The following is a 27,919-nucleotide window of genomic DNA, read 5'->3' as shown; positions in this document are numbered from 1 at the left end:
AACAAGGAAGAAGAAGCTGAAGTTTGATACATATAGGCGCCATAGGTATTGAAGCTCTTTAATAAATTAAAATAGGTACCACGAGGTCAGAGGACCAGGACCAAGACCTCCAAGTAAATGGGAGGATCAGTCTTTTTTTAAGCCCCTAAGGCAATCTGTTAAATTCTGGTAGTTCATATTGATGATAACAACTCCTTTTCGTTAGCCCCTGACTTAAGTTTTGCGATTTCGTAATCAGGTCTTTGAATCCTGCTAGGCCGTGGAAGTATAACTAAAAACCATGAAATCCAAAAAGTTACCATTAATTCTTCCAAATCCACCACTACTCATGTCCGCTATATTTGAAGCAACGGGTAAATTTGTTAATTTAGTCATTACCGAACCCGCAAGAGCTTTCGTCCTAAGGTTTATTAATAAGCAAATAAACAAACTCGTCCCCTACAGACTCCCTCATTAGGGTCAAATACATTATTATCGTCGACCCTAGAGTTTTTATCATTCCAACGTTCTGAGGGTCTGAGGCTAGCGTATTGAGTGAAACAAGTGCTTCCTTCGCCATCCTAAACTGGTTAAAATCTTTAAAACAAACCTTCCTCCTGCTAGTACACGAAAATTTAGTGACATTATTTGTCTCCCTAACAAATTTTATGAAGAGCCAGCTAACCCGTTTGTGCGATTTTATTTATGTTTTCAATGCCTATGAATATATTGTTAGAATTAAAAGTTACTATTTTTCAGACATACAGCCTTCTCAGTCTCACTAGAGAAAACTGAACAATAGGAATTTTGAAATGCTTGAGTTGAAATTAGACTCATTAGGCCTGAATAATAATGTGTAGAAGTTAGAAGTACCCATGTGTGCTAGACTAGCTAAACTATCAACAACAAAGCCCTTTGTACTACTTAAACTTGGTGGTAACGTATTAAACCATTCAGGAATAAAGTGAAAATCATAATTATAATTTTGCATTTGGTCAAAGTTGAGTATATTGTAATCTTGATTAATTTTCATCAAATCGTTCATCTTGCCGAGATTATTCTCAGATTCTGCTATATTTTGAGAATTCTCAGCGTTAAATTCATCAAGAATGGGTGAATGTTCGTTAATTATCTTTGGTTTATGTCTTCTCATCCGTTCCTTTGAATTTCGTAAAAATACATGGCGAGGTAATCCGATAGGTCCTAAAAAAGATTAAAATCAGAAAATCGAGAATAAATCTAGATTAAACAATAATATGAAATTTCCAGACAAATGTGTAAGTGAATTGTATTATTTCAGTACCATCTCGGTGGTTAAAATCATTATTTCGACCTGAAACGAGTATAATTTTCCATAATTGGATTAGAATCAGAAGTAAAAATTTCATTACATATTTTTATAATTAAAATATACTATTTTGAACTCAATTAATCTTGATAATGGTTTATATTATAGATTTCTTTACACACCACACAATGACGGTTGACGTTGTATTAATCTCTCAATAAATTAATAAAACATCTTTTAAATTGTATTATATAATTATGTTAAATTCTAATGTACTCAAATCGGAATATTACAGTAGTTTTGTTGCTGTACATTACACATTTTGTACACTCCAAAACTACTGGGTATGACTCAAGTGACTCAAACCTGATCGTAGGGAGCATCGGGTTTAAAAGACTATCTCAAATTACTGAGCTCTGCGAAGTCAACAACGACTTCCTGTTCAGAACAAATGAAGTTCAACTCAGGATGAATCAGGACATCTTCGAGTGCCTCTCAAAGATGAAGCTTAATGGAACCCTGAAAACAACAACAATGACATCTCTTTCAGTTAAGCAATGGTATTTGACTTCTTATCAATAAGTTAACTTCAGGGTTCTCTGGGAAGTTGATAGGTTCAACTTTAAAGACGAAATGAATTGGATATCAGGGGTATTTATTCCATCAATATAAGGTTTTTTAGACTGTTAACACTTGCGGAAACTCTAAGGATTCATTTCTTGGTGGACCTTGGTAAGTTTATATTATGTAATTATTTTAGTGTTCTTGGGCCTGGTGGAGTCAAGAGGTTCTATAATCATATTCCCGAACACACTGAAATTAAGATAACTGGAAGAGTTCATTTTTTCGACGAATGGAACGGTATTTCTCTTATTTATTAACACAAAAAATCCAATCATGAATATTAATAAAATTTAGGAGAATCTGTTTTTTTGAAAGTTAACGACAAGATACTATGGAGCCGTATTAAAAATTTAGTAATATATACGTTTAGAATGGCATAATTGGTGTCCTACTATCCCTGATTCTGCTTGTATGAAGTTTGGCATAGACGTTTGTGGTATAGAATATCCTGATCGGCTATCGGTACGTTGAACTTGAAATAATATTACTTTAAATGAGGAATAATAAAACATTAGGTTTATTTAGAGGTTTCAATGGTCAATTCTGACAGTTCAGTGGCATTAGAGTTTTTTAGCAACTTGTCCAAAGAAAGGAACCCATGCGATGTTTCTTGGGGGATAGACGACATTGTTTTACATATTAGATAGGTTTATTATGTCTATCGGCCTCAAGCCTTCATAATTCCTAATGTCATTTAATTTTAAACATTCATTTTACCTTTGTTCGAGATTACCACCTCTTCCTACTAGAATTTTGACAATTTCGTCTTGTTCTGACTCCAGTGCCACATGGAGTGGAGCGTCTCCATTATCATCAGCTGCGTTTACGTCTGAACCTTAGAAAAAATGAACATAAAGCTCAAAGGAAACTTACCATTATCCAGCAGAAAGACCACAATATCGAGATGCCCACTAAAATCTTTTAATAATTTCAAACATACCGATCAGCTGCGAGATGAAGAGCCGTTAGCCCCTCTGGGCTTTTCACTTCCACCAAGGATGGTTGTTCTAAAAATTTTATCAATTTAATAACATACTTTCGACCATGCTCTGGACTAAATCAAAATCACCTTCAGTGACAGACATGAAGAAATCATCATATTCAAATGTTCTAAGATTAAGGGTGCATTAGTTTATAAAAATACTCTCCATTTGAATCCATTATCAGAATTGAACTGAACGCTCCGACATTCTGAAATTCATATTTTTATGTCAACAAACCGATTCCAAATCGTCTGATTCTTTGAACGTAGGCACGACCTGGTTGGCATATCTAATGTACTCTAACAAGGCTTCCTTTGGGGGCATACCCCTAAGTTTCTTCCACAATTCCCTATAAATTTATGCATGAATTCAAAATTAATTAATGAATATATTAAAAACTCCCATACGTCTTATCGGATGGATGGGTGACAAAATAACTTCCATAATCTTCATAATCTCCGAACCTCGCCTGTTTATATAATCCTAAAAATCAATTATTATTTAAATCATAGAAATCAATCTGTTGCTTAACTACATTATCCATACCGTATAGAGTGTAAAAGTGTTCATCATCCAGCAGGCCCTGCGATCTGGCGATGGAAACTTTTTGACAAGCAATTTTAAATCTTCTAACTAGAACAAATCCGAATTTTAAAATCAAGACAGAGGATTCATACAAATTTAGGACGAATGACTTGAACGAGCCGAAATCCATTTTAGGAAACACTCAGTTCAAAAAGTTAAATAAATACAAATCTACTCCATGAATCAAAGTATAATTAGTTTTTATTAATATTTATTAATACAATTTATAAATGGGACTTTTGATTGTGGAGAATTCATGCTTCATCAGGTGATTCTACCTCTTGAGGAAGCTTGATGAGTGAAATCGCAAGTTCTTCTATTCTATATCGTTTTGACTAAAAAATTATTAGTTATTTTTTCTTATATAACACATACTATGACTGAATGGTAATAAGAGTGCTTGTATCCGCACAAAATTGATAATAATGCGGCTGAGTTGAAGTAGTATCCCATGATCATATTTCTAAGTTTTGTGGTTAAGTGTGAAATATTATTGAACTTACAGTGCTCCTATATCTGAGTTTGGATTGCCTATTTTTGAAAGATTTTGGTCCAAATCACAAATATAGGTGAGGATATCTGCCATTTCTTCGTGCATAAATGCTACACAGTACAGTGGTCCCAAGATGACCTTTGAAATAATTTTATCAAAACTTAACCAACCTTGTCTACATAATGAATTCTCTGCATAAGATATATCTTCGCTTGCTCGAAATTGCTCTTTTCTTTATAAATGTCATACAATAGGGTTTGTAATTGATACAGTGCCCAGTGCTGTTTGAACACATTTTTTGCGTGATCGTACACCTGAAGTATATCCATAAGATTACTTTTATCTATTCCATCAATTCTATAAACGTATGCTCTTTCCAATTCAATGTATTCGTTCATTTCAGACTCTGTAAATTGATATCCACACAGTTCGCACTGCATGCTACTATGGCTTGAAAAAAATGAGTCGTAGTTTAAAAAAATCGTTCCATAGTGGCAGCATTTACACAAAAATCCTCTACAGTTGTCAATTGGTATAGAACACCTTTCACATGTGCAAAAAAAGTGCCAATTTTGAAGAAGCGTTCTTCTCCCTAATTGAAAGTTAAATTAACTATTAATGTACTGAATGTAGGTGACAAAAGGTCTGTTTCTCCTAAATAGGAGATCGTAATTTCATCTCCAGGCACTAGTTTCTTTCTCGCTCTCAAAACAAATTCATCATTTTCTGTGTGATGCCAACAGCATGAGGGGTTACAGCTATGGGCGACATAGGATATTTCTATTAAAATTTAAACTTGGTTAAACTAACTGTCATATATAACTAGTCCATCTGGTTCTGATGTTCTTCCAAAAGCGTTAAGAGGCCAGACTTGGAGGTACAGTTGGTATACTTCAGGTTTAATTACAACTCCGTCATAGTAAAATTCTCCATCTTCTATTGTACATATCGAGTTTAAAACTCTCAAAACATCCGCGGATACCTCTTGGTTTCGGTCTAATTTGTAATGAATTTAAGGTATAAACCTACTTTCCACCCACTTATTCTCCAAAATACTGTTTGACTCTTCGTTCCCTTCTAAAATGCTAAACAAAGCTGCCTTGTGCCACAAGGGGGGTAACACAAATGGTGATTCTTCGTTCAGTTTATTTAATTCGTCCCAAAGTTCTTGATTTGAGGTTGGGTCGATCATAAAAAGCGGCGATTCTGCGAATATCAGTTCTCCAGGGTCAAATGCTTTCCTTACAAATAAACATCCTAAGTGGATACACATGAATTATCTCACTTACTTCCTTTGCCTGGTACTTCCGAGACCCTAACCAAAGAATCTATATTCTCTTTAGTAAAACACGTCACTTCACTGGAATATTTAGGCGTTTCGCTTTCATCTCTTGGGGAACAGCCTTCATCTTCGCTTACTTTCTCGGGGGAGCTACAATGTGTAGGCGTTTCTTCATTGCGATTATTGTACATTTTACTTTATACATAATAATCGATAATAAATAAAATATTTTACAGGGATCTGATCAAAATATATTATAATAGATCTAAAATGGGACATGTTTATGTAGAAACACATGAGCACATTATTGTGCTGAATGTATGTTATTAAATATGAAAGTTATAGAATATATTAATATTATTATGTTGTATATGAATTAATGATCATAATATAGATATTAATGATTTTTAAATATTATTTATATTTCGAAAAAAGAATGGAGGGTAATAAGAATGATAATAAAGAATAAATGTAAAAATAATCTAAAGATTTATGAACTGTAGCCATAGCTAGTTAGAATCTAGAATAAATTGGAAAGAAAATAATATAACAACTAAAAAGTTAGGAACAATCATAAATATATGAACACCCTAAAAATGAACTCTTTATAATTTAACATCTAAATTTTTATTTATTTTAAAACATTGATAAAATCTACATAACAGTGAATATTTATTTATATATTATGTTGAATGAATCCTTTCCCCATGTTTCGTATAATATTATGGATTTTTTTAGAAAAACATTTTAATTTCAAAGTATTACCCTTTATGTATTATTATTATGTAAAATATTATAGTATTAGAATATAAATTTAATCCTTTCTTTTGAATTAGGAATATAATTCTACATTTCTATTTCACAGACTACTTCTTGTTAATTTAGAAAATTAGTTACATTTAAACAGAAATGACTAAAACCTATTTGTTGTTTGAAACCGCCGCAGGCTACGGTTTATATCAAATTGACCAATGGGACCAAATTGGAAGTGATTTATCACTAGACGAATTAGTTTCAAACTCAGAAAGATTCTCAGGAACAGTGAAGTTCAAAGCATTCCAGCCATTTAGAACAGCAAAAGAAGCTCTAGAAAATATGAGAAGTATTACAGAAGGAGAAGCGACGCTACTGCTTACCAACTTCCTTAGTCAGAACCTTCCATCATCAGACCACGTTTTGGCAATTGTTGATGTATCCCTAGCAAAAAGTTTATCGCAAAAAGGCTTTAAAGTAATTTATGACTCAAATGTACTTGAGCTCGTGAGAGGATGCAGACTGTATGAAACCAAGAGGCTTACGAAGTTGGCCTCCGGGGGCACATCATTTGATATGAACAACTTCCAAGTAGGTTTGGGCCATAGTTATAGCAGAAGTAAGCTGAAATTCGACCCTTCAAAACAAGATAAACCTATCATAAACTCGGTTTCACTTTTGGATACTCTGACAAAGAACCTGAACTCGTTTGCAATGAGAGTTCGAGAGTGGTATGGATGGCATTTTCCAGAGTTGTGTAAATTAGTCCCAGATAACAAAACCTTTTGCGAGGCTGTAAAATTACTAAAGAAGAAGGAAGAATACGATTTTGAAAATTTGGAACCATTGAGTGAACTTTTGGGAGAGGAGTTGGCATTGACAGTCAAAAAGGCATCCAGGCACTCAATAGGTCATGAATTGGCTGACCTCGATTTGGAGAATATTTTAAATTTTGCAGATAATGTCATAAAATTGGACGAAATGAGGAATAAATTGAACGGTTACTTGAACGATAAAGTTTCTATGGTTGCTCCAAATTTGAACTGTGTGGTTGGAACTCTACTTTCAGGAAGACTCATTAGTCATGCCGGTTCCCTGGTTAACTTGGCAAAATCTCCTGCAAGTACAATTCAAATATTAGGTGCTGAGAAGGCACTTTTCAGGGCTCTAAAATCTAGGACCAATACTCCCAAATACGGTCTTCTATTCCAGTCAACTTTCATCGGTAAGGCCTCAAATAAACATAAAGGCAAGGCTGCAAGATATCTGGCAAACAAGTGTGCCCTTGCAGCAAGGTTAGACTATTTTTGCGACGTCAACACTGATATTTATGGCAAGAAGATGAGTGAACAGTTGACAAAGAGAATGAACTATTTACTTGGAGGACCACAGCACGATCGGAACATAAACGTGATGAAACAGGCACACGAGGAATACAAGCAACTATCGAACTTGGCAAAGTTGAATGAAAAGGCCAAAACCGTTCCTGACGATCAAGCTGATGAGAAGCCAAAGAAAAAAAGAAAAACTTCATCTAAGAAAAATAAGGAACAGAACGAGGCTGAATCTATGAATAATGTCGAAAATGAACAACAAACTTCAGATAAAGTTTCAGACTCTGAGCAAAAATTAAACCACGTGGCACAATCAGAGAATCTACCAGCCGTCGATAGAGAGCCAACTAAGAAACCAAAGAAATCCTCAAAAAAGAAAAAGGAACAAACTGAAAATAGTGAAAAATCAACAGAAATAGCTGATGCAGTTCCATCTCCCGAATCTAACGCAGCTAAAAGTTCTAAGAAACAGAAGGAACAGAAAGAATCTTAGAGTGCATCTCACTGTAAAATTTGAATTTAGATAGTTTTTTTATACACACTAGCACACCCATTGTTTATTTATTATCTGTATATATTATTTATTGTTAAAACTTGATAAAGTATTTTTTAAATTTGAAATGGAGGTTAATTCATACTTTGAGGAACTCTGTACCCAGGTTTACAATTACTACGGAAAAGCAAGGAACGTTGACCCAAAGAAACATGCTTTGGTGATGTTAAGGTCAATGGGAGAGTTCTGGACCGAGGAGGAGCTGAAAAATGCCCTTTCAAACCTAAATTACGGACAGGAGTTTTTAAGCTTCACAGATTTCAGGCGTTTAGCCAAATCTAAGTGGTACGAGCCTACTAGTAATGAGAATGAGGTAAAAATATTTATTTAAACATGGAAAATAGGAAGGGGAACAAGTAAATGAGGACGGATATGGAAATCAAATATATATGCACTCAGAAGATATCCAAAAATTCAAAAACGCCTTCGATAGGGTTTCAAAATTCTACACAGGAAATGAAGGGGAGAATAAAACACTCCCTGTGAATGTTCTTTACAACATTCTTACTAATTTTGAGGACCCTATGCCCAAGAGGGTTGGAACCTATTTGGTTTCCAACCTCAATGTGTATAATAACGAGGTTTCAGCAAGGTCATTGCTCTGTTTTCTTGCAAGAAGGGAAGAATTCGGAAATGTCGTTTGACCCAAATAGTTGATATATTTTAATTTATTAGATTCATTTTGATCAGATTTCAAGTATACTACATTAAATTAGATTACACAGGTGTTAGTTCGTTATGTGCGTCGTATGGTATCCAATGGAGTTTTTCCATGTATAATTTCCTAGTTTTGGTTCTCGATTTCGAGAGCAACTCTCTCTTCTTTTCTGGGAGTATAGTTATAACTGAGTTTCCATTCGAGAGTGTGTGTAGAATTCCAAGCTCTTCCAGGCAAGAAATGATATCATTCGGCTCAAAAGCAGTCATTTGAGATAATTCCTAAAATTATTATAAATGGTATCGACAAGATTTTAGACTATCATATTAATAATATATTTATATACCTGTATTGTCAAATTTTCATGTTTAGGGTCAAATAGTATTTCCAACAAAACTTCAGACCAATATGACATGTAAGAAGCCTTTCCGAGGTCTGATAAGGGTCTTTCGGGTGTTCCAGTTTTCCCTTCCTTTTTTGAAAGGAGGTAGCTGAATGCAGTTAGATACTTTCCATATCCCTTTCTCTGGTGCTGAAGGGTTATTAGTCCATAATCAAGTACCTGTGGTAGCGATAGTATACAGGAAACGTTATTTTTGGAGTGTTTCTCCTTTGAAAAATAGCCCGTGATATGGTATCCGTTTTCATCAAACTCTGTCATGACGTAGAAAATAAACAAAAAGACTGTGTGCCTATATCAAGTTAACTATTAATATCTTCCAACCTTAGGCTCTTATGGTCCAGGAATAACTTTGACAGAAAACACAAATTTTCACAATATACTGTGCTCATAGCCCCGTCGACTTCAAACATTGCGAGATTTTCATCCCTGAAGTGAATTTTATTCAAGTTTCAAGAGATAAATAGATTGGTAATAAGTGGACGATTGAAACGAACCTGTAGATTTCATTTCCTGGGGGATGTCTTAATTCACAATGAACGATATGGAAGTTTAGCTCCTCCTCGTATCTAAAGAACGAGAGACAGAATTCGCAGATGTAGAGTGTGTCGATATTTTGATATGGAGGGGGGTATGGAGAAAAGTACCAAGTGTCGACAAGGAAAGGACCTAGTTTAATTCTTCTAATAGTTTTTAGCTTAGTATTAATTTCATGTTCCCTCAGGTATTCATCGTCAATTCCTATTTAGTTATTTTATTATATTCATAGTTGTTAACATTACCTGTATGGTCGTGGTGGAATTCAGGTTCAATATCATGGATTACTTGTGCTCCTTTCGGAGGTCCCTGTTCCATGGTTCTTATGTTTTCTATCGTCAGCCAGCAGTCTAGTCTGCGATCTAGACCCAACCAGTGTATATAGTAGTCGTACTCATTTGGTTTCAAGAGCGGGATTTCTTTGTTTGGGTCCACTGGCCTATGGATTTGTTAAGAAATTAATGCCTACCTTGCATGGACTACTGTACATCTTCTCCACGTATTATGCATCAAATCTTTCCCCCAGAGCTCATATTCCATGGGATATGCAGTTGGGAACTAAAATATTTGATTTTGTTGCAAAAATTTAGCTATATATGTGGGAGATCCAAAGTACCTGCTGTGAGAAGATTTCTCTTGCTTTTGAGAGTATAACACTTTTTTCTCGGGCTTTTTGTATTGCTAAGCTTTGGGATTCACTATTAGATTTGTTCAAGGTGGGCTGCTTGTTTTTATCTGCAGGGTCCTCCTTGTATTGGACCTGCTTCGTCACCATTGCGATATTTTATGGGTCTCCCGTCGATATTTTAGGAGTTTAATATGAATTTAAATATTTATAATATATAATATTTGAAATAAGATTAGATCCGTCTCTTCTTCGCTAGTTTTCTTGTGCTTCTGCACTACTTGCCAACAAGCTCAGCAGTGATTTAGATTCGAGTTGCTGTATGTTGTGATATTTTAGGGATTTGAAGCCTTTATATATTGTTTTGGCCTGAATTAAGGTGTGTGAAAATTTTGGTTGTTCTTACGTCACTTTTACTTGTGATGCATGACATGATCTTCGGCGGCCCTGAGAATTCCAGGAAGGACGTGAAATATTTTGTGAATGCTTCTCTTATTTTCTCGACTCCAAGTTCCTGGATCTAATCGAGTTAAATTCTTAGGTTACCTGGACCACTGAGTACTTGTTAAAGTCGACATCGGTTTGTCTGATTGCGCTTGTGAACGTTTCCTGACTATAATCCGCCAAACTTTCCTCATTACTACATTTTTATTAGCTTCCAAACCAATAATTACAGGATAAATTACACCAATTAATGAATAATTTTTTTTTGTTATAAAAATTTTTACCTCAATATTCTATATATTAAGCTTGATTTTGCTGCTGACAATTCCTTTTCTAAATCTGATTCCGGTTCTGTGTACTTGCACAAACATTCTCTCGTAACTTTTAGTGCCTAAATAATTGATTTATTAACTGAAAAATTAATAAAATCTTTGACTTCAGTCTAGTTAATTTAGTTGTATTTAGCATAGTTACCATCACTAAATCAGTTGCTTCTGTTATGAACATCTGTATTTCTCCTTGGGATGGAGAGTATGAAAATCTATGATGGTATGCATATCCTCCTCCTCTTATTGCTCTATACACTGACCCTAAATAATTGTTTAAGAACATTCCTGTGATTTTAAAATTTTCTCAACTAAGTTTACTTTGTTTAAAATAGCTAATTTATTCCTATACCTTCAGTCATTGTCAAATATTCACATGCGGTTAACAGTGGAAAATAATCTTCGTGGTTGTATCCGTATGGAGCTGGCACAGTCACACAGAAATATGACACATCTGTTGATGCCAACGATGATAAAACCCCGGTTTCCTTCTTCAATTTCTTATCTTTTCCATATTTAAGTCCGAAATATTCGTTCAACACCATCTTTTCTCCACCTTCCCAGAATCGAATTTCATGGTTATACTCATTTTTACAACCAGATTCTCCAAGGTTTACCCAGAAATCCAACCAGTTCTTTTTCAATTTACTCAAGTCTGCTGTGATGTGGACTGAAATGTTCTCAGTGTTAAATATTTTCTGGTGCAATTTCCTCAATTCCTTCTCCAGTCTATCTGCTCCACCTGGTTCTGACATTATATTCTTGAACATTTGATCCTGCTGTCCTAGGCTACACAGGTACCTCACGCTCCCATTATCCACCCTACGGTATTATTATTTAGTTCTTAAAAATTAGAAATAATACAAAAATATATTGGTTACTTTAGATAATTCGACAATTGCTTCAGTAATGTCTTCGCTGAACGCTTCTTCTTTGAAAAAGAGTTAAGCAGTGACTGAACGTGGTTGGTCAGAATTTCTTTACTGTACTCGACATTATAGAATATATTATACATGATTTCAATCAACTTGTCATAATTTTCCGCTGGACATGTAAATTGTAGCGTGACAAGTTCTGAGTATGAGTCTGGAAGTACTGAGGAACTGCTCAGACCCAAATTACAGCCATATGATGTAGTGTTTTCCATCAGAGTCTTTATTAACTCTTCTGACTTCATTAGGTAATCTCCGAACCTTACGTCAGATTCGAATAGTAGCACACATAATAGGAGCATAAGTTTCTTCTCCTTTATGCTTAGATCTAGTTTACATGTTGAAAATATAATGTACATACGTACAAAATCACTTGGGATGTTATTGACTTGTATCGGGTACTTTATTCTATTCAGTTGATCATTATAACTATACAACTCTTTGGTTTTCTTCTTCTTATCCTCGTCAAACTCATGTTTTACTTCATCATTAACCTTATTTTTCAGGTTTTCATCATATTTATCAATATTATCTTGGGGTTTGAAGTGGAAGTTCCTATATAATGGATACGTTGGGAGTTTGATTAGTCTTGAATCACATTGTTTGTACTGTTCTATTATATCCACTGGTGGTCCATTATTATTTTTCTTCAAATCTTCATCCACCATTTCCTTATTTTTCCTAAGTTTCTCTTTACCATATTTCTTCAATTGTTGTTTCATTAATTCCTTTTCTTCTCGTTCTATCACTTTTGACCTTTCCAAGCTTGGCATGCACTTTACTATCACTGAGGGTGGCTCTATAAAATACTTCATTAATAATTCTTTCCAATATTTTTCATCCTTTTCTAACAAAATTTTAACTATATCATGATCAGCTATGATTTTTTCCAGCTGTTCTCTCTTGTTTCCGTATATTATATATCCTATAACGTTATCTATCAAGGTTTCGTGTGCACACGTTTCGATTTGTCTCAAATAATTGTGATAGCATCTTTTAATCAGCATCTTCATTCTTTCCATATCAAATTCCTCCCTATATATGTTTTGCAATAATGACTTCACCTTATCTCCAAGCAATTCCATTTTATCTTCGGTACCAACTTTAACGTTTTTGACCAATGGCACATCCTTCACTGTTAGTTGAAAATACGTTTCTTTAAAAAGCTCCATTGAGAAATCCACACAACTTCCATACGGGTTATCTGTATGTATCAATGCTTTTTCCAGCGGTGATGCTGTCGAATCCACCAGATATGATCCCATCACTGAAATGGCTCGAATCAACTCAAAGTCCTCCCATCTAGGTCCTCTCCAGGACATTGTAAATGTTCCACACTCCTCTTCTTCACATGGGAAGTAGATCGTACTAACTATGCTTTTTTCTAACTTCTGAACATGCTTTTCGTCATTCCATACCAAAAATCTGTTTTCATAGAACTCTTTTAAATCATCATCGGTTTTAATCTTTTTACTCAATCTTTCGTCACCAAAAATTTCCTCATTTGTTGTTTCACTAATTAACTTTTGCTGTTCATTTAAGAGCGATAAAACCGATTGTGGATCTGGTATGTCTCCGCAAACAACCACTGAAAGGTTACTCCATTTATAGTATGTTTTGTGATATTCCTTCACTCGATCGATATTTGTTGATCTCAAAGCACTAAGTTTCCCTCCTGTGTTTCTTTTATAGCCTGAATCTCCTGGATACAGCTTATCCAAAACTTCGAAAAACATCAATTCGTCTGAATGGTTTTCTCTTGATTTCATTTCTGAGTAAACGACTCCTGAGCTTGACCCATCTGACGTAACATGGTGTACATCCGTCATGAAAGCTATTTCAGTCAACAAAGGTTTCAGTACGTGGTCCAGGTATATTGGCAGCATCTGCATGGTCCCATCTATTCCTGCCGTAGACAGTGTGTATGCCGTATGGTCTGTTGCCGTCCATGCATTTGTTCCTGAGGATAGTGACTTCATGGATACCATGTCCAGGATTCCTCTGAACGGGTGATTTTCGCTTCCTAGGAATATCAAATGTTCCAAGGTGTGCGGTAAACCTTGGTCCGTTTCTTCTCTTGTTGGTATTACTATATATGTGTTTACTATCGGTGTTTCATATTGCATAAAAAACACACGGAGTCCTGTTGAGAGTGACAAATACTCGGACAATTCGACATGTTTTATCTTGAAGGATGTAACTTTAACAAATCCATTGTGACTAGAGTCGAAAGAACCCTTCATTTAGATTTTAATAGGCGAAAAATGTTAAATGATAAGGATACCAGCCATTTGACCTGTTGTAAACAAGTATATTTTATGAAAAAAGGGGAAATTTGAAATAATCCCTTGAAAATTAAGTAAACTAGAGAAATTATAATAGAATACAAGTAAAATACAGTATGTATTGTAAACACATTAGCATTCAAGTAGCCATGGGGATCGAACTATTTAAAACATAATATAAACCACAAATTTATAATTTTTGTTTAGTCTTCTGCATAAAATTTTATTTATTCACATTTATATTTTATTTTTATTCTCTTGCTTTGTAGAATCGCAATGGATAAAGGTAAAATTTTGACCTCTTTTTCTAAAATCCAACTTAAATCAAATAGGATTCCTCTAAAATTATCAAAATCAACTCCAATTTCTAATTTCTCTAAAAATAATTTCCCAAATACAGCTTTTTATTCCAATTTTATTAAATCCAGTTCAGGGTTATTAAAAGTTTTACCAAACAACTTATGTTCTTCCTCCAAATGTTTCTATTCAACCTCTTCAGAAGGAGACGTACGTTTTAAACCAGAATCTTACAATATATAACCATGTTTTCAATTTTATAATTAATTATTTTAGGTATATCAGTTCAAGGCTGAGACCCAAAAGTTGTTGCAAATTGTGGCACACTCACTTTATACTGATAAGGAAGTGTTTGTGCGTGAATTGATTAGCAATGCCAGCGACTCATTGGAAAAGCTAAGATTCCTTGAATCAACAAGGGAAGGATTATCAGCGAGTAAAGTGGATCCTGATGTCGGCTACAAGATTAGGATTTCAGTTGACCCGAAGACGAAAACATTTACAATAGAGGTATTTGGCTTTATTCAACATTTTTATCAGGACACTGGAGTTGGAATGACTAAAGAAGAGATTGTAAATAATCTCGGAACTATTGCCAAATCAGGCTCTCTAGAATTCTTGGAGGATCCAACCATCAACGCTAAAGACAAAGCTAACGCAATAATCGGCCAATTTGGTGTTGGATTCTACAGTTCCTTTGTGGTTTCAGACCGAGTGGAGGTGTTTACTAGAAGTTTCGACTCTGAAAAGGATCCAAAAGGCTATCACTGGTCGTCAGATGGCACTGGATCCTTTACATTAAAGTGAGTTTTCAAAATTTTTATTGATTTTATATTTAATTTCAGGGAAGTAGATAATTTGCCAAGGGGAACTAAGATTATCTGTTACCTCAAAGATGATTCTCTGCTCTTTTGTAACTCAAACAATGTTAAGAAGGTGGCCGAGAAGTTCTCCTCGTTCATAAATTTCCCACTTTTCCTACAAGAAAAGGATAAAGATGTCGAAATAACAACACAGAAACCACTATGGGTTGAAAAGAAGTCATCGCCAGAGGAACACACGAAGTTTTACAGGTTCCTTTGTAACACTTCCTGGGGTGAACCAATGTACACATTAAACTTCCATTCCGACTCACCCTTGTCAATTAAATCGCTCTTTTACATCCCCGAAGATGCACCAAATAGAATGTTCCAGGCTTCAAATGAGCTTGGAGTGTCACTATATTCCAGGTACGTGACCCTAATATTCACCATTAAATATAATTTCCAGGAAAGTTCTGATTAAGAAGAGCGCTGAAAATATAATTCCAAAGTGGCTGTTCTTTGTGAAGGGAGTGATTGACTGTGAAGATATGCCTTTGAATGTGAGTAGGGAAAATATGCAGGACAATCAACTGATAGCGAAGCTATCAAATACTATAGTAACAAAGTTGTTAAAGTTTTTACAACAACAGGTAAATTTTAGACTAAATTCAAATAAACGTGTTTAATTATATAATATCTTAGAGCAAGAGTGACTTTGACAAATACTTGAAGTTTTATAACAAGTATAGCTATTACTTAAAGGAAGGAGCAATGGATGAGTATTACAAAAACGGAAAACACAAAGATTTGTTACTTTCATTGTTAAGGTAAGATCAGTTCAACCAGATATAGGATTGTTCATTTATTTTGAAATATTTTGAATTATTTGAAAAATACTTATATTGATTTTAGATATGAAAGTACTATGAATGAAGGTTTGACATCCTTGGACGAGTATGTATCTAACATGAGTCCTGACCAGAAAAACATTTATTACTTTTGCACAACAAGCCGACAGGTATTGTGGCCTAATTCTAAAGTTTACTAATAATAATTTAGATGGCTTTAAATAGCCCATACATGGAAACCTTTAAGAGCAAAAACGTTAATGTTCTTCTAATGTATGATGAAATAGACCAGTTTCTGTCAATGAACATTCAGGTAAGCTGATTCATTCACCAATAATTATTAGGAATATAAAGATAAAAAATTCGTATCAATAGATTCACCGGAGGAAGACTTTGAGATGGAGAACAAGACTGAGTCATCAGATACTGAAAAAGCAGCTGAATCACAAGAATCCCAACATAAATTAGAAGAAAACGACAAGGAAACATTGATAAACTTCTTTAAGGATAATCTGGGAAACAAAGTTAACAGCGTCAAGTTTTCTGATCGTTTAGTCGACTCTCCAGCCATGATAACAGGGTTCCTATCACCCGCTTTAAGGTATTGAGATGAACCAAATAAAAATTCTGTAGGAAGGTTATGAAGGCCACTATGAAGGGAAGTGGAGAGGATCCCTTGGCAAACTTGCCCTGCACACTGGAGCTTAACCCCAATCACAAAACGAACCTAAAGATACTCCAATTAGTCACGAAGAACCCTGAAGTTGCAAAGGTTCTTGTAAACCAGCTTTACGACAACGCCTCAATAGCTGCTGGAGTTGTCGATGACCCTAGAGTAATGCTTTCAAGGCTTAACCAGCTGCTAGAATTAACTGCAGACTTTGCGTGTAACCAAAACAATAATCAAACGAATTAATGTGTAATAAATTATACAGTTTATACTATATTATTCAAAATAACATCTACGATTATATTAAAGATTCAAAATTTTTTCATGAATTTCACGACTTGGAGGAAAACGTCTTCGTCTTCTCACTCATGGCATCCTGGGCAGCCATGTTGCGCAAAATGCCCTTCTTATTAGTGTCGTAGATATCCCCGTCAATTAAAATCTCATCTAAAAGGTGATATGCCTAAAAAATATAAGAAGCCATAAGATTTACCTTGGTGAAGTTGAAAACGAGATCCAGCTCGCAAACGTTACAAAAGTAAGAATCAAGAATCTCAACGTATCGTTGAATCATCTCTAAAATCAAGAGCTCATTGGCATCCTTGTCGACGCAGGCAATGAAGTATAAACTTGCAAACCTAAATGGGAATTGTGTTAATAAATTTATAAAATAAATGGAAAGGAAACAAACCTCTTGAAAACAACCTTGTATTCACGCCATTCTAAAAAATTACACTGCTTAAGGCTGCGATTTACTACCATGTGAGAAAGGTCCTGGATTATGGAGCTCTTCTCCTTCGAAGTTACTGGAATGAACCATCTCACGAGGCGAACCTTAGACTGGCGGTTAAGAGAAATGAAGAATTTTATCATTTTTCATATTAAAATATTGTACAAATAAAAAATATATATCAACAATTCTAATGTGCGGTAACATCACAAGGAATCAAATGTAAAAAAATTAAAACACATTTAAATGTCGTTACTTATTATTAAAAATTAACTTAATTTGTTTTATATTGAAAGTTGTTCCCTAAGGACGTTTAATTCTTTAGTGTTGAATTTCCACCACTGCTCAAAGTGATCGATAGGATTCAAGGATTTTAGATCAGGTTTGGGTTTTAATCGAGTTTGAGGATTTTTGTGATCATGGTATTTATCATTATAGGTTGATTCACTTAGTTTTCTGTTTTCTTGAGTGGAATCAACATGATCGAAGTCATAACCATACAAATTCTCAGCTTCAATGGATTTGCGATTTGTAGGTGAAATATAGTACAATTCACTTTTATCAGGGCTGGAATTACTGATTTGAGCTTTATAATTGTGGAGTATCCTAGAATTTCTTTTCCCTCCTCTGCACATTATAGAATGACCAACTCCGGACCTTAAATTAGACATCATTTTGTCATATATAGGAGCTCTCTGTGATCTCCACTTCCTCATCTTTTCCTTTTCTTTTTCCTCTAATCTTCTATTGTACTCTTTCATTTCTTTGATAACGTCATTTTCAGCCTCAACATCACTAGGCTCCTCGTACATGTACTTGTTTTCATTTTGAGATTGAAACCTCATCTCTAACCTTGGTTTAAGGTTACTCACTATCTTTTGAGCATATAAATCCTGTTTCTTCTGACCTTCCATCCCATTCAAAGGCCTAAGTCTGCCCTCCGAACCACTGTGATAAACAACCTTAACATTGGTCTTAATTTTCTTTGGTGTTATCACCTCCTCAGGCTCAGGAATGTCAGTTTGAACCTGGACAGAGTTGTTGCATTTGGAAGAAGTCTTGAATTTCTTGTCAAAATCAGACAATCTGTACATCTTCCTGCCAACTTTAGTGTCTTTAATTATGGAAAAGTTACTCAGCAAGTCAGTCTCAAGGCCTACAATATTGATTATAAACATTGTATTTACCTGTAACTAAATCGTTGTTGGTTTTGGTTGGAAATTTATTATCAACCTTTTCAGGTTCAGCACCCTTTTTTTCTTTGGTTTCTTCCACCAGTATTTTAGGAGCAAGCTCAGTCTCCTTCAGTTTGTCTAAACAATTATTGAGCACTATATACAAACCTTTCTCATTCAGCTTTAATAGTGTTTCTGTTAAAGCCTCAGATTGCTTTCTGAAGTCAATTCCAGAATTTCTAACAAATTCCTGAGCTATCACATCCAAATTCTCAAATCCACCAATGTTGCACAGTCCCCCCAAACTAGCTGGACCTGTTAGACCCACTGGGCCATTATCTTTAGGATTCAGAATATTATTACTGTTAAGAAGGTTTAGAGAGTTTGAAATCTTGTCCAAACTATTATTTGATTCATTCAATAGTTTGTTTATTAGTTCGTCGGACCCGTAAAAAGGCTTGTTATCGACAGTTTTCTTATGAAAATCAAGGGTTGAAAGAATATCGTATGAAATGGAGCTATCAAACTGTTTTTTAACTGTGGAAGATTCCACATTATCTTCTGTTTTATCATTCAAAATCTCAGTCAGTTTATCCTGATTCTTAAGTTCAGTTACTTGACCCTCTCCTCTGAGTAGGTCTGCGGGATCCTTTAGTAGTATTTCAGGAATCTTTTCCTGGGTGTCCTCAACCATTTCGTCTGAAAGATTACAGGTTATGTTAGAGGTGTTCAAAAGCCACATTGCCTGAGTCATGTGTTTAGGAGTCTCACTCGGGCCTAGAGCTCCTCCTTTGGTGGTGTAACAGGGGGATGAAAACCTAGTGCTACATCTGAAAGAATCTATATTATCACATCTCAGGTGACCCTTATATTCCTCACTACCACAATTAAAATTCTGTTTATAATCATGTTCCTTGAAGGGAGCGAAAGATTCAACATGATAACTCTGAGAATTCCTTGAATTGCTGTTTGAACTTCTTAAAAGGCTGTTTCTAACATCAGAGAGGAGACTGCGAGATCTATTCAGATGTTCACCAAGCTTACTATTAACTCTGTTCTTAGTTTCCTAATTAAAAATATATACGTAAAATAAACATACATAGAATTTGTTCCTTGACTTTTCCACTGAAAGTGTGGAATCCGTCATACTCAAGATTCTCAATTCACAAATTAGGCGATAATTAATCTTAAATATTTACGTACACATTAAGAGTTTGGAAACCTTCCAGCCAAGATTAATATATTTAATTAAAGATTTGTCCATAAAGTTTATTAAAACCCAGGATTCTAATGTGAAACATAAATGTTAAGCAAATCACACAATTTATGTAAAATAGAATTAATTTTGATATTAAATAAAATTTATATGTGCCAAAATTAACATTAAAAAATTTTATTCTGATTTGGAAATTAAAATATCTCAATCAGACAAAAAAAGTTGTAGAACTGGTTTGTATTCCATGCTCACAGGTGCACATGAGTTGTTGTAAAATCACAGAATTCCGTCATTTAAATGACAAACAAAAATATTTTAAGAACCTAATATTCATTATAACCTATTTAAAACAAAAAATAATTGTAGTTTTAGATATTTGAATTATTTATAGTTAGCTTAGTCATCATATTAACATCACAAAATTTTTAAGAGTACCGATTCATCTTCCTTTTTATATTTTAATTTTTTTATATTCTATTCCTTCTAGTTCTTTAATTTATAATATTTCATACGGCTATACCGTTTGTTTATTTTTTCAATGTAGTAGTATCCGCTTAAAATTTAAGTAAAAGTTATTTTAAAATGGAAATTCCTAGTTATACTTCGAATAAATCGATTAAAATTTCAATGTGTGGAAATAAAAGTATAATGTAATATAGAATTCTATAATTATGGATCCAGTAAGCGTGATTCGTCCGTTACCAGCGGAAGTTGTAAAGAAAATCGCAGCTGGAGAAATAATAGCAAGACCGAGTTCAGCAATAAAGGAATTGATAGAGAATAGCGTAGATGCAGGCGCTACTGAGATTCGAGTTAACTTAAGCTCAAACCCCTTAGACTTTTGTGAAATAATAGACAATGGTTCAGGAGTCTCCGAAAAAGATCTGATGATAATCTGTCAACGTTACACCACCTCTAAAACGACAGACTCCATTGAAGGGGTGAGAAGCCTGGGTTTCAGAGGAGAAGCACTTTCGTCACTGTCCCAGAATTCCCATGTTACCATTTCGTCCAGAACTGAAAATGAAAATATGAGAACAGTAATGACATATTCAGAATGTGAGCCAGTTTTAGATGAGATTAGATACGAAGAAGGACCTAGAGGGTTCCACCTCAAGTATGAAAACTTGTTTTACAACTACGAAATTAGGTCTAAAAGCCTGCTCTCCAATATTAACTCCGAGTTCATATCTTGCTTACACCTAGTCCAGAAGTATTCAATACACTTCCCAAATATCAATTTTGTCTTCAATAGAACCAGCTCACCAATTCTGGATCTAAACAACTTAAATAATGTATCCTCTCAGCAGAGTTCAGGTTCCGGCTCAGGAGACTCTTGTTCAAGTCAACCTAACTGTAATTTTAGCACCTCATCTAGATTTGACGACTATGACTCCTCAGATGATGAACTTGATATAACACTGACACAGAAACTAGAGTACGATTATCATTATTTTACGAAAATGTACGATGACCCCAAAAGCGATGACCTTAGAACTGAGTACATCAGAAACGTGGAAAAGGTTAGCTTCGACTGTTTGAGGGTTATTAAAGAAAACATAAAGAGAATCTATGGATTAAAAGTTAGTAATGTCTTGCAGGAAGTGGTTTTTAACAACTTTGATGATTTATTCTTTAACTGCAAAGGACTCATATCACACCCAAACCAGCCTTGTAAACTTGACATGTTCATACTATTTGTTAACAATAGACTAATAGACCTGCCTAATTTAAGGTATAAAGTCACCAAATTTATTTAACTTGTTGATTTTGAACTTTAGGAGGATGATTTTTAACACCTACAACGACATCACTAACAACAGGTACAGGAGATTCGTTTACTTATCCATTTTCGTTCCCTACGACCAAATCGACTCGAACATCCATCCGACGAAAAAGAGAATAATGATAGAAAACCAAGCCGAAATTGTGGAACAAATCACAAAGTTTTTCCACGTAAGTTTTCAGCATTCAAGCCTTTTCATTTCAGGATAAAATCACCGAACTCATTAAGTCTGCAACCACCTCTACATCCTCTGAAACCTCTATTAAAATTATACAAGATTACAAATCCTCATCTGTACTACCCATAATTAGTTTTCTCTATTACCTATAAATTAAACAAAAACCAAAAAAATTTGTAGGAATATGTCAATAAATTTAAGGAAAGGGGAGTAAAGAGACAGCCTGATATTTCATATTTCAATAGTCAGATATATGAAACTTCAGTTGGCACTGACTTCATTGGTATAGTTGATTACCACAGCTCAGGATCAGATAGCGAATGTGTACGAGAAGTACCTGAAGTAATTAACAGCCCTGATAGGGAGAAGTTCTTTCTACCATACTATACTACAACAACTGCTGCAGGATCTCCTGTATCAACACAATTGGAAACTGAAACTAACAATAGATTGTCAAATGATCTTTATAATTCCCAAGATACCACTGACATGCTTGACATAGTTCCAGTTTCAAATCCAATTCACTCAACTCACCTATCTCACACCTTTCGTCCAACCCAGTTATGCCATACACTAAATTCAACTGGGGTAAAGTTTAAAAGCCAAGAGTTTGAGACTGAGAACGATTGCGGATTGGATTTTGACGATGAAGCTGAAGAAAACGAGTTTCTTAATGACCCTAATCTGATTGAAAGCTTCGACTACAACAGGCTAAGAGTTGAGAAAATGCAGAAAATCAGTAATCTTTCGTACAATCAAATCGACGATGCTAGAAAGCTGGGCAGATTTTACACAATGAAGGAAGTTCAAACGTTAACTCTCAACTACTTTATTTTAGTTACATACTACTTAGGCTCCAAAAGCCCATATATTGCTTTAGGATGGTTGATGAGATAATCCAGAATAAGGATGAGGATTTGACTAAGGTTGTTTTGAGCTCCAATTACATTGGCGTGATCGACAAGTCTTACGTCTTGGTTGAGTACGACGGAGGCCTCTATATGATGAACGTGCTAACAGTATCGAAAGGTAATTTTTCTAAAAATTTAATTCAACATACATATTCTATTAGAGTGCTGTTACCAGAGTATCATTTGGCGACTTGGAAACATTCCGACCTATGAGCTGATCATGCCTGTTTCACTAGTCAGGCTACTTTCTCACGCAATTCACAAGTATTATTCGGAGTATGAGGTCTCAGACCTCGTCAATCCCAGGACCATTAAGATACTCAATGTTTTGTTCGGGTTCCAAATCAAGGTATCTCTTAACCATTTTCTATTATTTTACAGAATATGATGGTCTACAAGATTCCTGACCTGCTAAACGGTTATTTTTCAGGAGAGGAATATTTGCCAGACTTAATGTATAGCATTTTCATAATTAAGCAGCCATCTCTCAAGGATCTCGTCACTCAAATTGCCAAAGCAATTTCTTTTTATTACGTCCAACCCCCTCTTGATTTGCTTGAGTACCTTCCACTTAATTTTATTTTCCCAATTATTTTATTTTATTTTACTTTATTTTTACTAAAATTTTTAGGGACGACATTGACTGGAACTATCAACAGTTTATGCATAGGATTTTGTACTCTACTTGCCAGAAATTCCTTGACCTCTCGATTCCACAGCGGTACTTTCGTCCACTCATGATTTTCTCAGGTTCAATAACAACGGCGCCCTTATTAAGTTATCTAGCATGAACGTCTTATATAAGATTTTCGAACGTTGTTAATTTGTTATTAGCACATTCCAATATATATATGGATTGATTTATCAACTTACACACATATATATAGTGAATAGGAGATTAGTCTATTTTTTACATGTCTCCGTCATCATCTATTGCGACGTTTGCAGCGGCTTCAAGCTCACGCTCCGATTGTTGAACCAAGAGTGGGTCAATTGCAATTTCAGGTGCCTTGGCACATTCTCCTACAAACACGAGCTGAGGTTTGTTCAGGAGTCTGCGGGCCAGCCACAAGAATGGGCGCTCGAAGTTGTAGTTGCTCCTGGCACTCAGGTCGTAGTACTGGAGGTTCCTCTTCCTGTGGAACTGGATGTGTGCGGCCTTGACCTGCCTCTCCTTCACGTCGGCTTTGTTTCCGACCAGGACCATGGGTATGTTTTCGCACACCCTGACGATATCCCTATGCCAGTTCGGGACGTTTCTGTACGTGATCCTGCTTGTGACGTCGAACATTATTATAGCGCACTCCCCCTTAATGTAATATCCGTCTCTGAGTCCTCCGTACTTCTCTTGTCCTGCTGTATCCCATGCGTTGAACTGGACTGTGCCGCAGTTAGTTCTGAACTTCAGAGGATGTACCTCAACACCGAGTGTTGCTAAATCATTATTATAATTTTGATATTAGGTGGTAATACATAGTTTAAATATAAATAATTATGTATAAACCAATAAAAATCTGTTTAAGCACTTACGGATATATTTCTTCTCAAACTCTCCAGTCAGGTGCCTTTTGACCAGAGTAGTTTTGCCTACGCCTCCATCTCCAACTAACAAAAGCTTGAACTGGGGAACCTCCTCAGCCATCTCGAAGATCTAAACGAAAACAATGATTTCTGATATCAGAAAGGTAAGACTAATTGGAACATAAAATTGTAAATTAAATTACAAAAAAACTAACTAATTTTACAACTAAATAATTAAATACTAAAAAAGATCTAAAAAGTGATCAGAAAACGAAAATTTAATAATCAAAATAACGGAAAGTAAAATAACATCACGAGGGATGTCGTAGATAAATCTTAAATATACTAATAGAATCCAACTAAATAATAAAAACTTACTTAAAATAACGATCGAAAAACAAAAGGTTAATTAAAATTACAAAATTGTTATTAAAGAATTGGGGAAATGGTATGAATCTATGTACAACTAAGAAGATAAAAATCAGTAATCCTTTAAAGGGGGATTCAATATTTTGCCGATCTATATATATAAGATAAAAAATGGTGGAGTATTATCTTATTTGATATCGTAGAACTTGCTACACCCCATTCTAGACGGTTATCGGGTATTACTGGTAATGAAGGGGTCAATAAAGTGTTATTATTCGCACATTTACACCAAATTTGAAGATTTTATTTCCTATTTTTAAATTATTTTTATTTATATTCCTTATTTCTGATTATGGAAGGTTAGGATACACTTTCCTACTAGTCTATGTCTATGTGTATCTGCATAGAATATTAAAAATCAACAAGATTAAACACATTAGAAAATTTTAAGATTATTTTTTCTGATTCCTTGTTGGCGATACCTTAGCCTCTCCCTTGGTTTCACGGATTGCCTTTAGCATGGATTCCACGCTCCCTGAGGCTAAATCATCTCTACTCATTTCCATGAACTTTTCCAGGTGGAATTTTCCAAAAAGTCTTGTGAACCTGAACTTAAAGAGAGGGTTGTTTTTGCTTCTTTCGTTTTCGGAAATATCATTTTCAGGGTCCTCGTCCATGTCCAGCTTCTTACAGTAGTCGTTGAACTTCATCAACAGCTGATCATCGCAACTCATCTATATTAATTATTTTACAATTAGTTTATTGTTATAACAATTATTTATTATATAAAGTCGTCAATACCTTTGAGAAGTCATGATCCGAGTCTTGGATATACCAATAATTGGACTCCTTATTCAGTTCCATGTCTGAAATCATAGGCACATAATTTACTCCTATTGATGAGTCTTTATCTCCGAATTTATGCGATATCTTTTCCAGTTCCCTCAAAGTTGTTAAAACACTTTTATCTTCGGTTTCGGGTTCATCCAAGTCTTCGTCATCCGGCACGAAGCTAAATTCCGAGCGAACCAACTCGAATTTGCTGTCATTAACCGGCTCCAACTCATCACTGCAGCCATTCAACTTCCAGTTAATCTATTAATTTATATTTTTATAAGTGTATGGAGAATACCCAGTGTTGTTCCTTATCCAAGAGGCAATTTGTAGTTTGAGCCAAGTTTCTGATTTTAAAAATTGTGGCCCAGACGTTCTTGTAAATATTATCCAAAACGGTTGCACACTAAATTGATATGGTTTATATTATATTATATTATATATATATATATTCTAGTTGGTATTAAATTACCCTATCCTTGAGTAATTGATATGTTGTTGATTCTTTTGATTTTTTGTGAAACGATTTTAAATTTTGGAACGATAGGCAGGAGTAAACTAGGAAATTTGACCAAAAGGTCAAATCCATGGCCTTATTAGCAAACTCACACATACCCCCGTCAAACTCATCAAGCACAAAATCCAAATCTGGTCCCAGTACCACAGTTCCACTAAATTATTATTAATACCATACATCAAAGACTATCCTAACGAATTTACTAATTAATTACTTGCTAGTTTCAGCTAGTGTATTTACAAACGACAACACTTTCGTATAGTTTTTTTGCAACTCTTCTACATACTCTTGTGTTTTCACCAGTATCTAAACCATTGATTAAAGTGTTATTAGAAATTTGATGACTATTATAGTACAATTTCTGGGTTTTGTAGGAAAGTGTACAAGTCACAAAAGTTAGAATAAACTTCATAGGTTGGCATCTTTACACTTCTAAAACCGGTTTTTTCAGTTTTTTCACCTGAATCATCATTAGACTATATCATCACTGTTATATATCATGTTGTGTTTAGAATTGTACCGATGTTTAAATATGATTTAATATCATAGATTTGGTTAGGTGGAACTTTAGTTGTTGAAGATGGCAGCAGTGATTCGTATGTTGCAATTTCATAATCAGAAATACTTTCACACTTTGAACGCAGTGTTGTTCTTTCTAACTTATTCCATTCCTCCTGGGTAACCTTATTTACTGGCTTCGGCTCAGTTGTTACTGACTGGCGATTACAAACTAAGATTTTATCAATTGATATATTAGAATAATAAAATTTTTGTTAAAAACAAACTTCCTAAATGTGAAATTGGTAAACATATTGCCAAAAGAAATCTTAGATGGAACAGGTTGTTGGAATACTTTGGGTCACGCAAAAATTGGTCAAAATTAGACTCAAAAACCTTTACTAGTCCAATCAATTTAGCTCCACAGGTTTGCAAGAGCCTTTGGGATGTCGGATTAAGTTCCAATTCCTTGAAAATTTTCGAAAAATACTCCGTGCTATCAACTATAAAATTGCCAAACACCAAGCAACTCTCATGCGATAAATTCTAAGCATCCATTACAATATCTTCCATACCTTGACCAAATCGGTTAAAAAGTCCAAAAGCGTTGATAGATCAACGGCTGATGGGACCAGTTTCATAAAAACCTTGACCAGGTTTGTCAGGGGATACACTGAAAATTCACTCAATTCTCCATCATTGTACTAAATTATTAAATTAATTAACTTTGGTTACCATTATTAACGAAGACAAAAGCTTGAAACAAGTCAACAGATGCCCTTGGGCCACAGTTGTTAGTAAAGAATGAGAATCATTATCCTTTGAATTAGGTGATACTTCTTCTCTGTAATTATCGAGAAACTTGAATATGTTCGAGCAAAGTTGTTCCCTTATGGCATCACTTTCCATAAATGGGACAAATTTGTGGTTTTTCTTGGCTAAAAAAAGTTTAATAATCTTAAAATAATAAAAAACTAACGTTTTAAGTCATTGTATAACGAGGAATCAGTTAAATATGACCATATTTGACTCAAAAACTTTAAAAATAATTGTATTTTATCAGATTCCTAAAAATTATAAACATTATGTACTAAAACAGTTTATTTACCTTGAAATTCTCGAAATCTGGGTCTTCGGAATATTTATATGAGTATTTTATTATATGATCAAATGGAAGTTCGGATAATGGAGATTGTACCAAAGTGTTACTAGAGTTTTTGGTTTGTTCCATGGTCACACATCACTTATTAATAATTATACATGTTTAGAAATATATGTTAATTTAGATAATGTCGTATAATTAAAATATGTAGGGATAATCAAAAATAAAGTTATCAATATATTTGATTTTAAAGAATAAGTTTAATTTAAACTTTAAATTTAGTTAAAATAAAATAAAATATATCCATCTAGATAAGTTTGGAGGAAATGTGTTATTACAAAAAGTTGAAATTTTATTTCCTAATTACAGTTAGGATTCTACTT

At 34.5% G+C, this 27,919-nt stretch overlaps 14 protein-coding genes across 14 annotated transcripts, besides 1 other annotated feature; 5 read left to right on the top strand and 9 right to left on the bottom strand.

Annotated features, from left to right (window-relative positions):
* Positions 1 to 400: 400 nt before the first annotated feature.
* TA06805 (uncharacterized protein) lies at positions 401 to 1,132 on the bottom strand (the record flags this gene model as incomplete). The annotated part of the gene is made up of 5 exons (XM_948941.1): positions 401 to 560; positions 590 to 635; positions 665 to 697; positions 729 to 821; positions 853 to 1,132. 5 exons carry the CDS (start codon positions 1,130 to 1,132, stop codon positions 401 to 403), a joined length of 612 nt encoding a protein of 203 aa, XP_954034.1.
* Positions 1,133 to 1,537: 405 nt separating this feature from the next.
* Positions 1,538 to 1,600: a sequence feature (Signal peptide predicted for TA06810 by SignalP 2.0 HMM (Signal peptide probability 0.903, signal anchor probability 0.055) with cleavage site probability 0.860 between residues 21 and 22).
* TA06810 (uncharacterized protein) lies at positions 1,538 to 2,538 on the top strand (the record flags this gene model as incomplete). Its single annotated transcript, XM_948940.1, has 7 exons — positions 1,538 to 1,827; positions 1,861 to 1,918; positions 1,950 to 1,999; positions 2,028 to 2,128; positions 2,186 to 2,230; positions 2,262 to 2,353; positions 2,407 to 2,538. 7 exons carry the CDS (start codon positions 1,538 to 1,540, stop codon positions 2,536 to 2,538), a joined length of 768 nt encoding a protein of 255 aa, XP_954033.1.
* A 66-nt stretch (positions 2,539 to 2,604) lies between these two features.
* TA06815 (uncharacterized protein) lies at positions 2,605 to 3,589 on the bottom strand (the record flags this gene model as incomplete). Its single annotated transcript, XM_948939.1, has 7 exons — positions 2,605 to 2,726; positions 2,765 to 2,802; positions 2,832 to 2,898; positions 2,928 to 2,940; positions 3,112 to 3,223; positions 3,282 to 3,357; positions 3,421 to 3,589. 7 exons carry the CDS (start codon positions 3,587 to 3,589, stop codon positions 2,605 to 2,607), a joined length of 597 nt encoding a protein of 198 aa, XP_954032.1.
* Positions 3,590 to 3,713: 124 nt separating this feature from the next.
* On the bottom strand, positions 3,714 to 5,425 carry TA06820 (uncharacterized protein; the record flags this gene model as incomplete). Its single annotated transcript, XM_948938.1, has 8 exons — positions 3,714 to 3,794; positions 3,835 to 3,922; positions 3,963 to 4,090; positions 4,123 to 4,544; positions 4,577 to 4,732; positions 4,763 to 4,948; positions 4,982 to 5,209; positions 5,242 to 5,425. The coding sequence occupies 8 exons, from the start codon at positions 5,423 to 5,425 to the stop codon at positions 3,714 to 3,716; spliced, it is 1,473 nt and encodes a 490-aa protein (XP_954031.1).
* Positions 5,426 to 6,143: 718 nt separating this feature from the next.
* Positions 6,144 to 7,814, top strand: TA06825 (ribonucleolar protein, putative; the record flags this gene model as incomplete). Its single annotated transcript, XM_948937.1, has 1 exon — positions 6,144 to 7,814. The coding sequence occupies one exon, from the start codon at positions 6,144 to 6,146 to the stop codon at positions 7,812 to 7,814; it is 1,671 nt and encodes a 556-aa protein (XP_954030.1).
* Positions 7,815 to 7,941: 127 nt separating this feature from the next.
* Positions 7,942 to 8,518, top strand: TA06830 (uncharacterized protein; the record flags this gene model as incomplete). The annotated part of the gene is made up of 2 exons (XM_948936.1): positions 7,942 to 8,187; positions 8,219 to 8,518. 2 exons carry the CDS (start codon positions 7,942 to 7,944, stop codon positions 8,516 to 8,518), a joined length of 546 nt encoding a protein of 181 aa, XP_954029.1.
* Positions 8,519 to 8,591: 73 nt separating this feature from the next.
* TA06835 (histone acetyltransferase, putative) lies at positions 8,592 to 10,244 on the bottom strand (the record flags this gene model as incomplete). Its single annotated transcript, XM_948935.1, has 7 exons — positions 8,592 to 8,813; positions 8,879 to 9,224; positions 9,257 to 9,361; positions 9,430 to 9,673; positions 9,715 to 9,908; positions 9,939 to 10,027; positions 10,086 to 10,244. 7 exons carry the CDS (start codon positions 10,242 to 10,244, stop codon positions 8,592 to 8,594), a joined length of 1,359 nt encoding a protein of 452 aa, XP_954028.1.
* Positions 10,245 to 10,818: 574 nt separating this feature from the next.
* TA06840 (uncharacterized protein) lies at positions 10,819 to 14,039 on the bottom strand (the record flags this gene model as incomplete). The annotated part of the gene is made up of 4 exons (XM_948934.1): positions 10,819 to 10,929; positions 11,013 to 11,128; positions 11,217 to 11,686; positions 11,746 to 14,039. 4 exons carry the CDS (start codon positions 14,037 to 14,039, stop codon positions 10,819 to 10,821), a joined length of 2,991 nt encoding a protein of 996 aa, XP_954027.1.
* A 318-nt stretch (positions 14,040 to 14,357) lies between these two features.
* Positions 14,358 to 16,945, top strand: TA06845 (heat-shock protein, putative; the record flags this gene model as incomplete). The annotated part of the gene is made up of 10 exons (XM_948933.1): positions 14,358 to 14,525; positions 14,581 to 14,625; positions 14,655 to 15,181; positions 15,224 to 15,607; positions 15,648 to 15,831; positions 15,884 to 16,008; positions 16,094 to 16,199; positions 16,241 to 16,342; positions 16,374 to 16,630; positions 16,663 to 16,945. The coding sequence occupies 10 exons, from the start codon at positions 14,358 to 14,360 to the stop codon at positions 16,943 to 16,945; spliced, it is 2,181 nt and encodes a 726-aa protein (XP_954026.1).
* An 85-nt stretch (positions 16,946 to 17,030) lies between these two features.
* Positions 17,031 to 17,572, bottom strand: TA06850 (clathrin assembly protein, putative; the record flags this gene model as incomplete). Its single annotated transcript, XM_948932.1, has 3 exons — positions 17,031 to 17,162; positions 17,193 to 17,337; positions 17,391 to 17,572. 3 exons carry the CDS (start codon positions 17,570 to 17,572, stop codon positions 17,031 to 17,033), a joined length of 459 nt encoding a protein of 152 aa, XP_954025.1.
* Positions 17,573 to 17,713: 141 nt separating this feature from the next.
* On the bottom strand, positions 17,714 to 19,751 carry TA06855 (uncharacterized protein; the record flags this gene model as incomplete). The annotated part of the gene is made up of 3 exons (XM_948931.1): positions 17,714 to 18,585; positions 18,617 to 19,670; positions 19,704 to 19,751. 3 exons carry the CDS (start codon positions 19,749 to 19,751, stop codon positions 17,714 to 17,716), a joined length of 1,974 nt encoding a protein of 657 aa, XP_954024.1.
* Positions 19,752 to 20,402: 651 nt separating this feature from the next.
* TA06860 (DNA mismatch repair (MLH1)) lies at positions 20,403 to 23,486 on the top strand (the record flags this gene model as incomplete). The annotated part of the gene is made up of 9 exons (XM_948930.1): positions 20,403 to 20,463; positions 20,502 to 21,555; positions 21,602 to 21,776; positions 21,811 to 21,900; positions 21,965 to 22,596; positions 22,638 to 22,813; positions 22,857 to 23,044; positions 23,077 to 23,255; positions 23,327 to 23,486. The coding sequence occupies 9 exons, from the start codon at positions 20,403 to 20,405 to the stop codon at positions 23,484 to 23,486; spliced, it is 2,715 nt and encodes a 904-aa protein (XP_954023.1).
* Positions 23,487 to 23,605: 119 nt separating this feature from the next.
* Positions 23,606 to 24,337, bottom strand: TA06865 (small GTP-binding protein (RAN subfamily), putative; the record flags this gene model as incomplete). Its single annotated transcript, XM_948929.1, has 2 exons — positions 23,606 to 24,129; positions 24,226 to 24,337. 2 exons carry the CDS (start codon positions 24,335 to 24,337, stop codon positions 23,606 to 23,608), a joined length of 636 nt encoding a protein of 211 aa, XP_954022.1.
* Positions 24,338 to 25,037: 700 nt separating this feature from the next.
* On the bottom strand, positions 25,038 to 27,665 carry TA06870 (uncharacterized protein; the record flags this gene model as incomplete). The annotated part of the gene is made up of 12 exons (XM_948928.1): positions 25,038 to 25,319; positions 25,387 to 25,680; positions 25,718 to 25,825; positions 25,892 to 26,090; positions 26,151 to 26,242; positions 26,293 to 26,396; positions 26,457 to 26,666; positions 26,722 to 26,980; positions 27,010 to 27,138; positions 27,170 to 27,372; positions 27,414 to 27,501; positions 27,543 to 27,665. The coding sequence occupies 12 exons, from the start codon at positions 27,663 to 27,665 to the stop codon at positions 25,038 to 25,040; spliced, it is 2,091 nt and encodes a 696-aa protein (XP_954021.1).
* Between the last annotated feature and the right edge of the window lie 254 nt (positions 27,666 to 27,919).

This window comes from Theileria annulata, chromosome 1 (genome assembly GCF_000003225.4).
Source record: "Theileria annulata chromosome 1, complete sequence, *** SEQUENCING IN PROGRESS ***".
NCBI classification, from domain to species: domain Eukaryota; phylum Apicomplexa; class Aconoidasida; order Piroplasmida; family Theileriidae; genus Theileria; species Theileria annulata.
The sequence above is the reverse complement of the archived record's forward strand: the minus strand, read 5'-3'. Positions and strand labels throughout refer to the sequence as shown.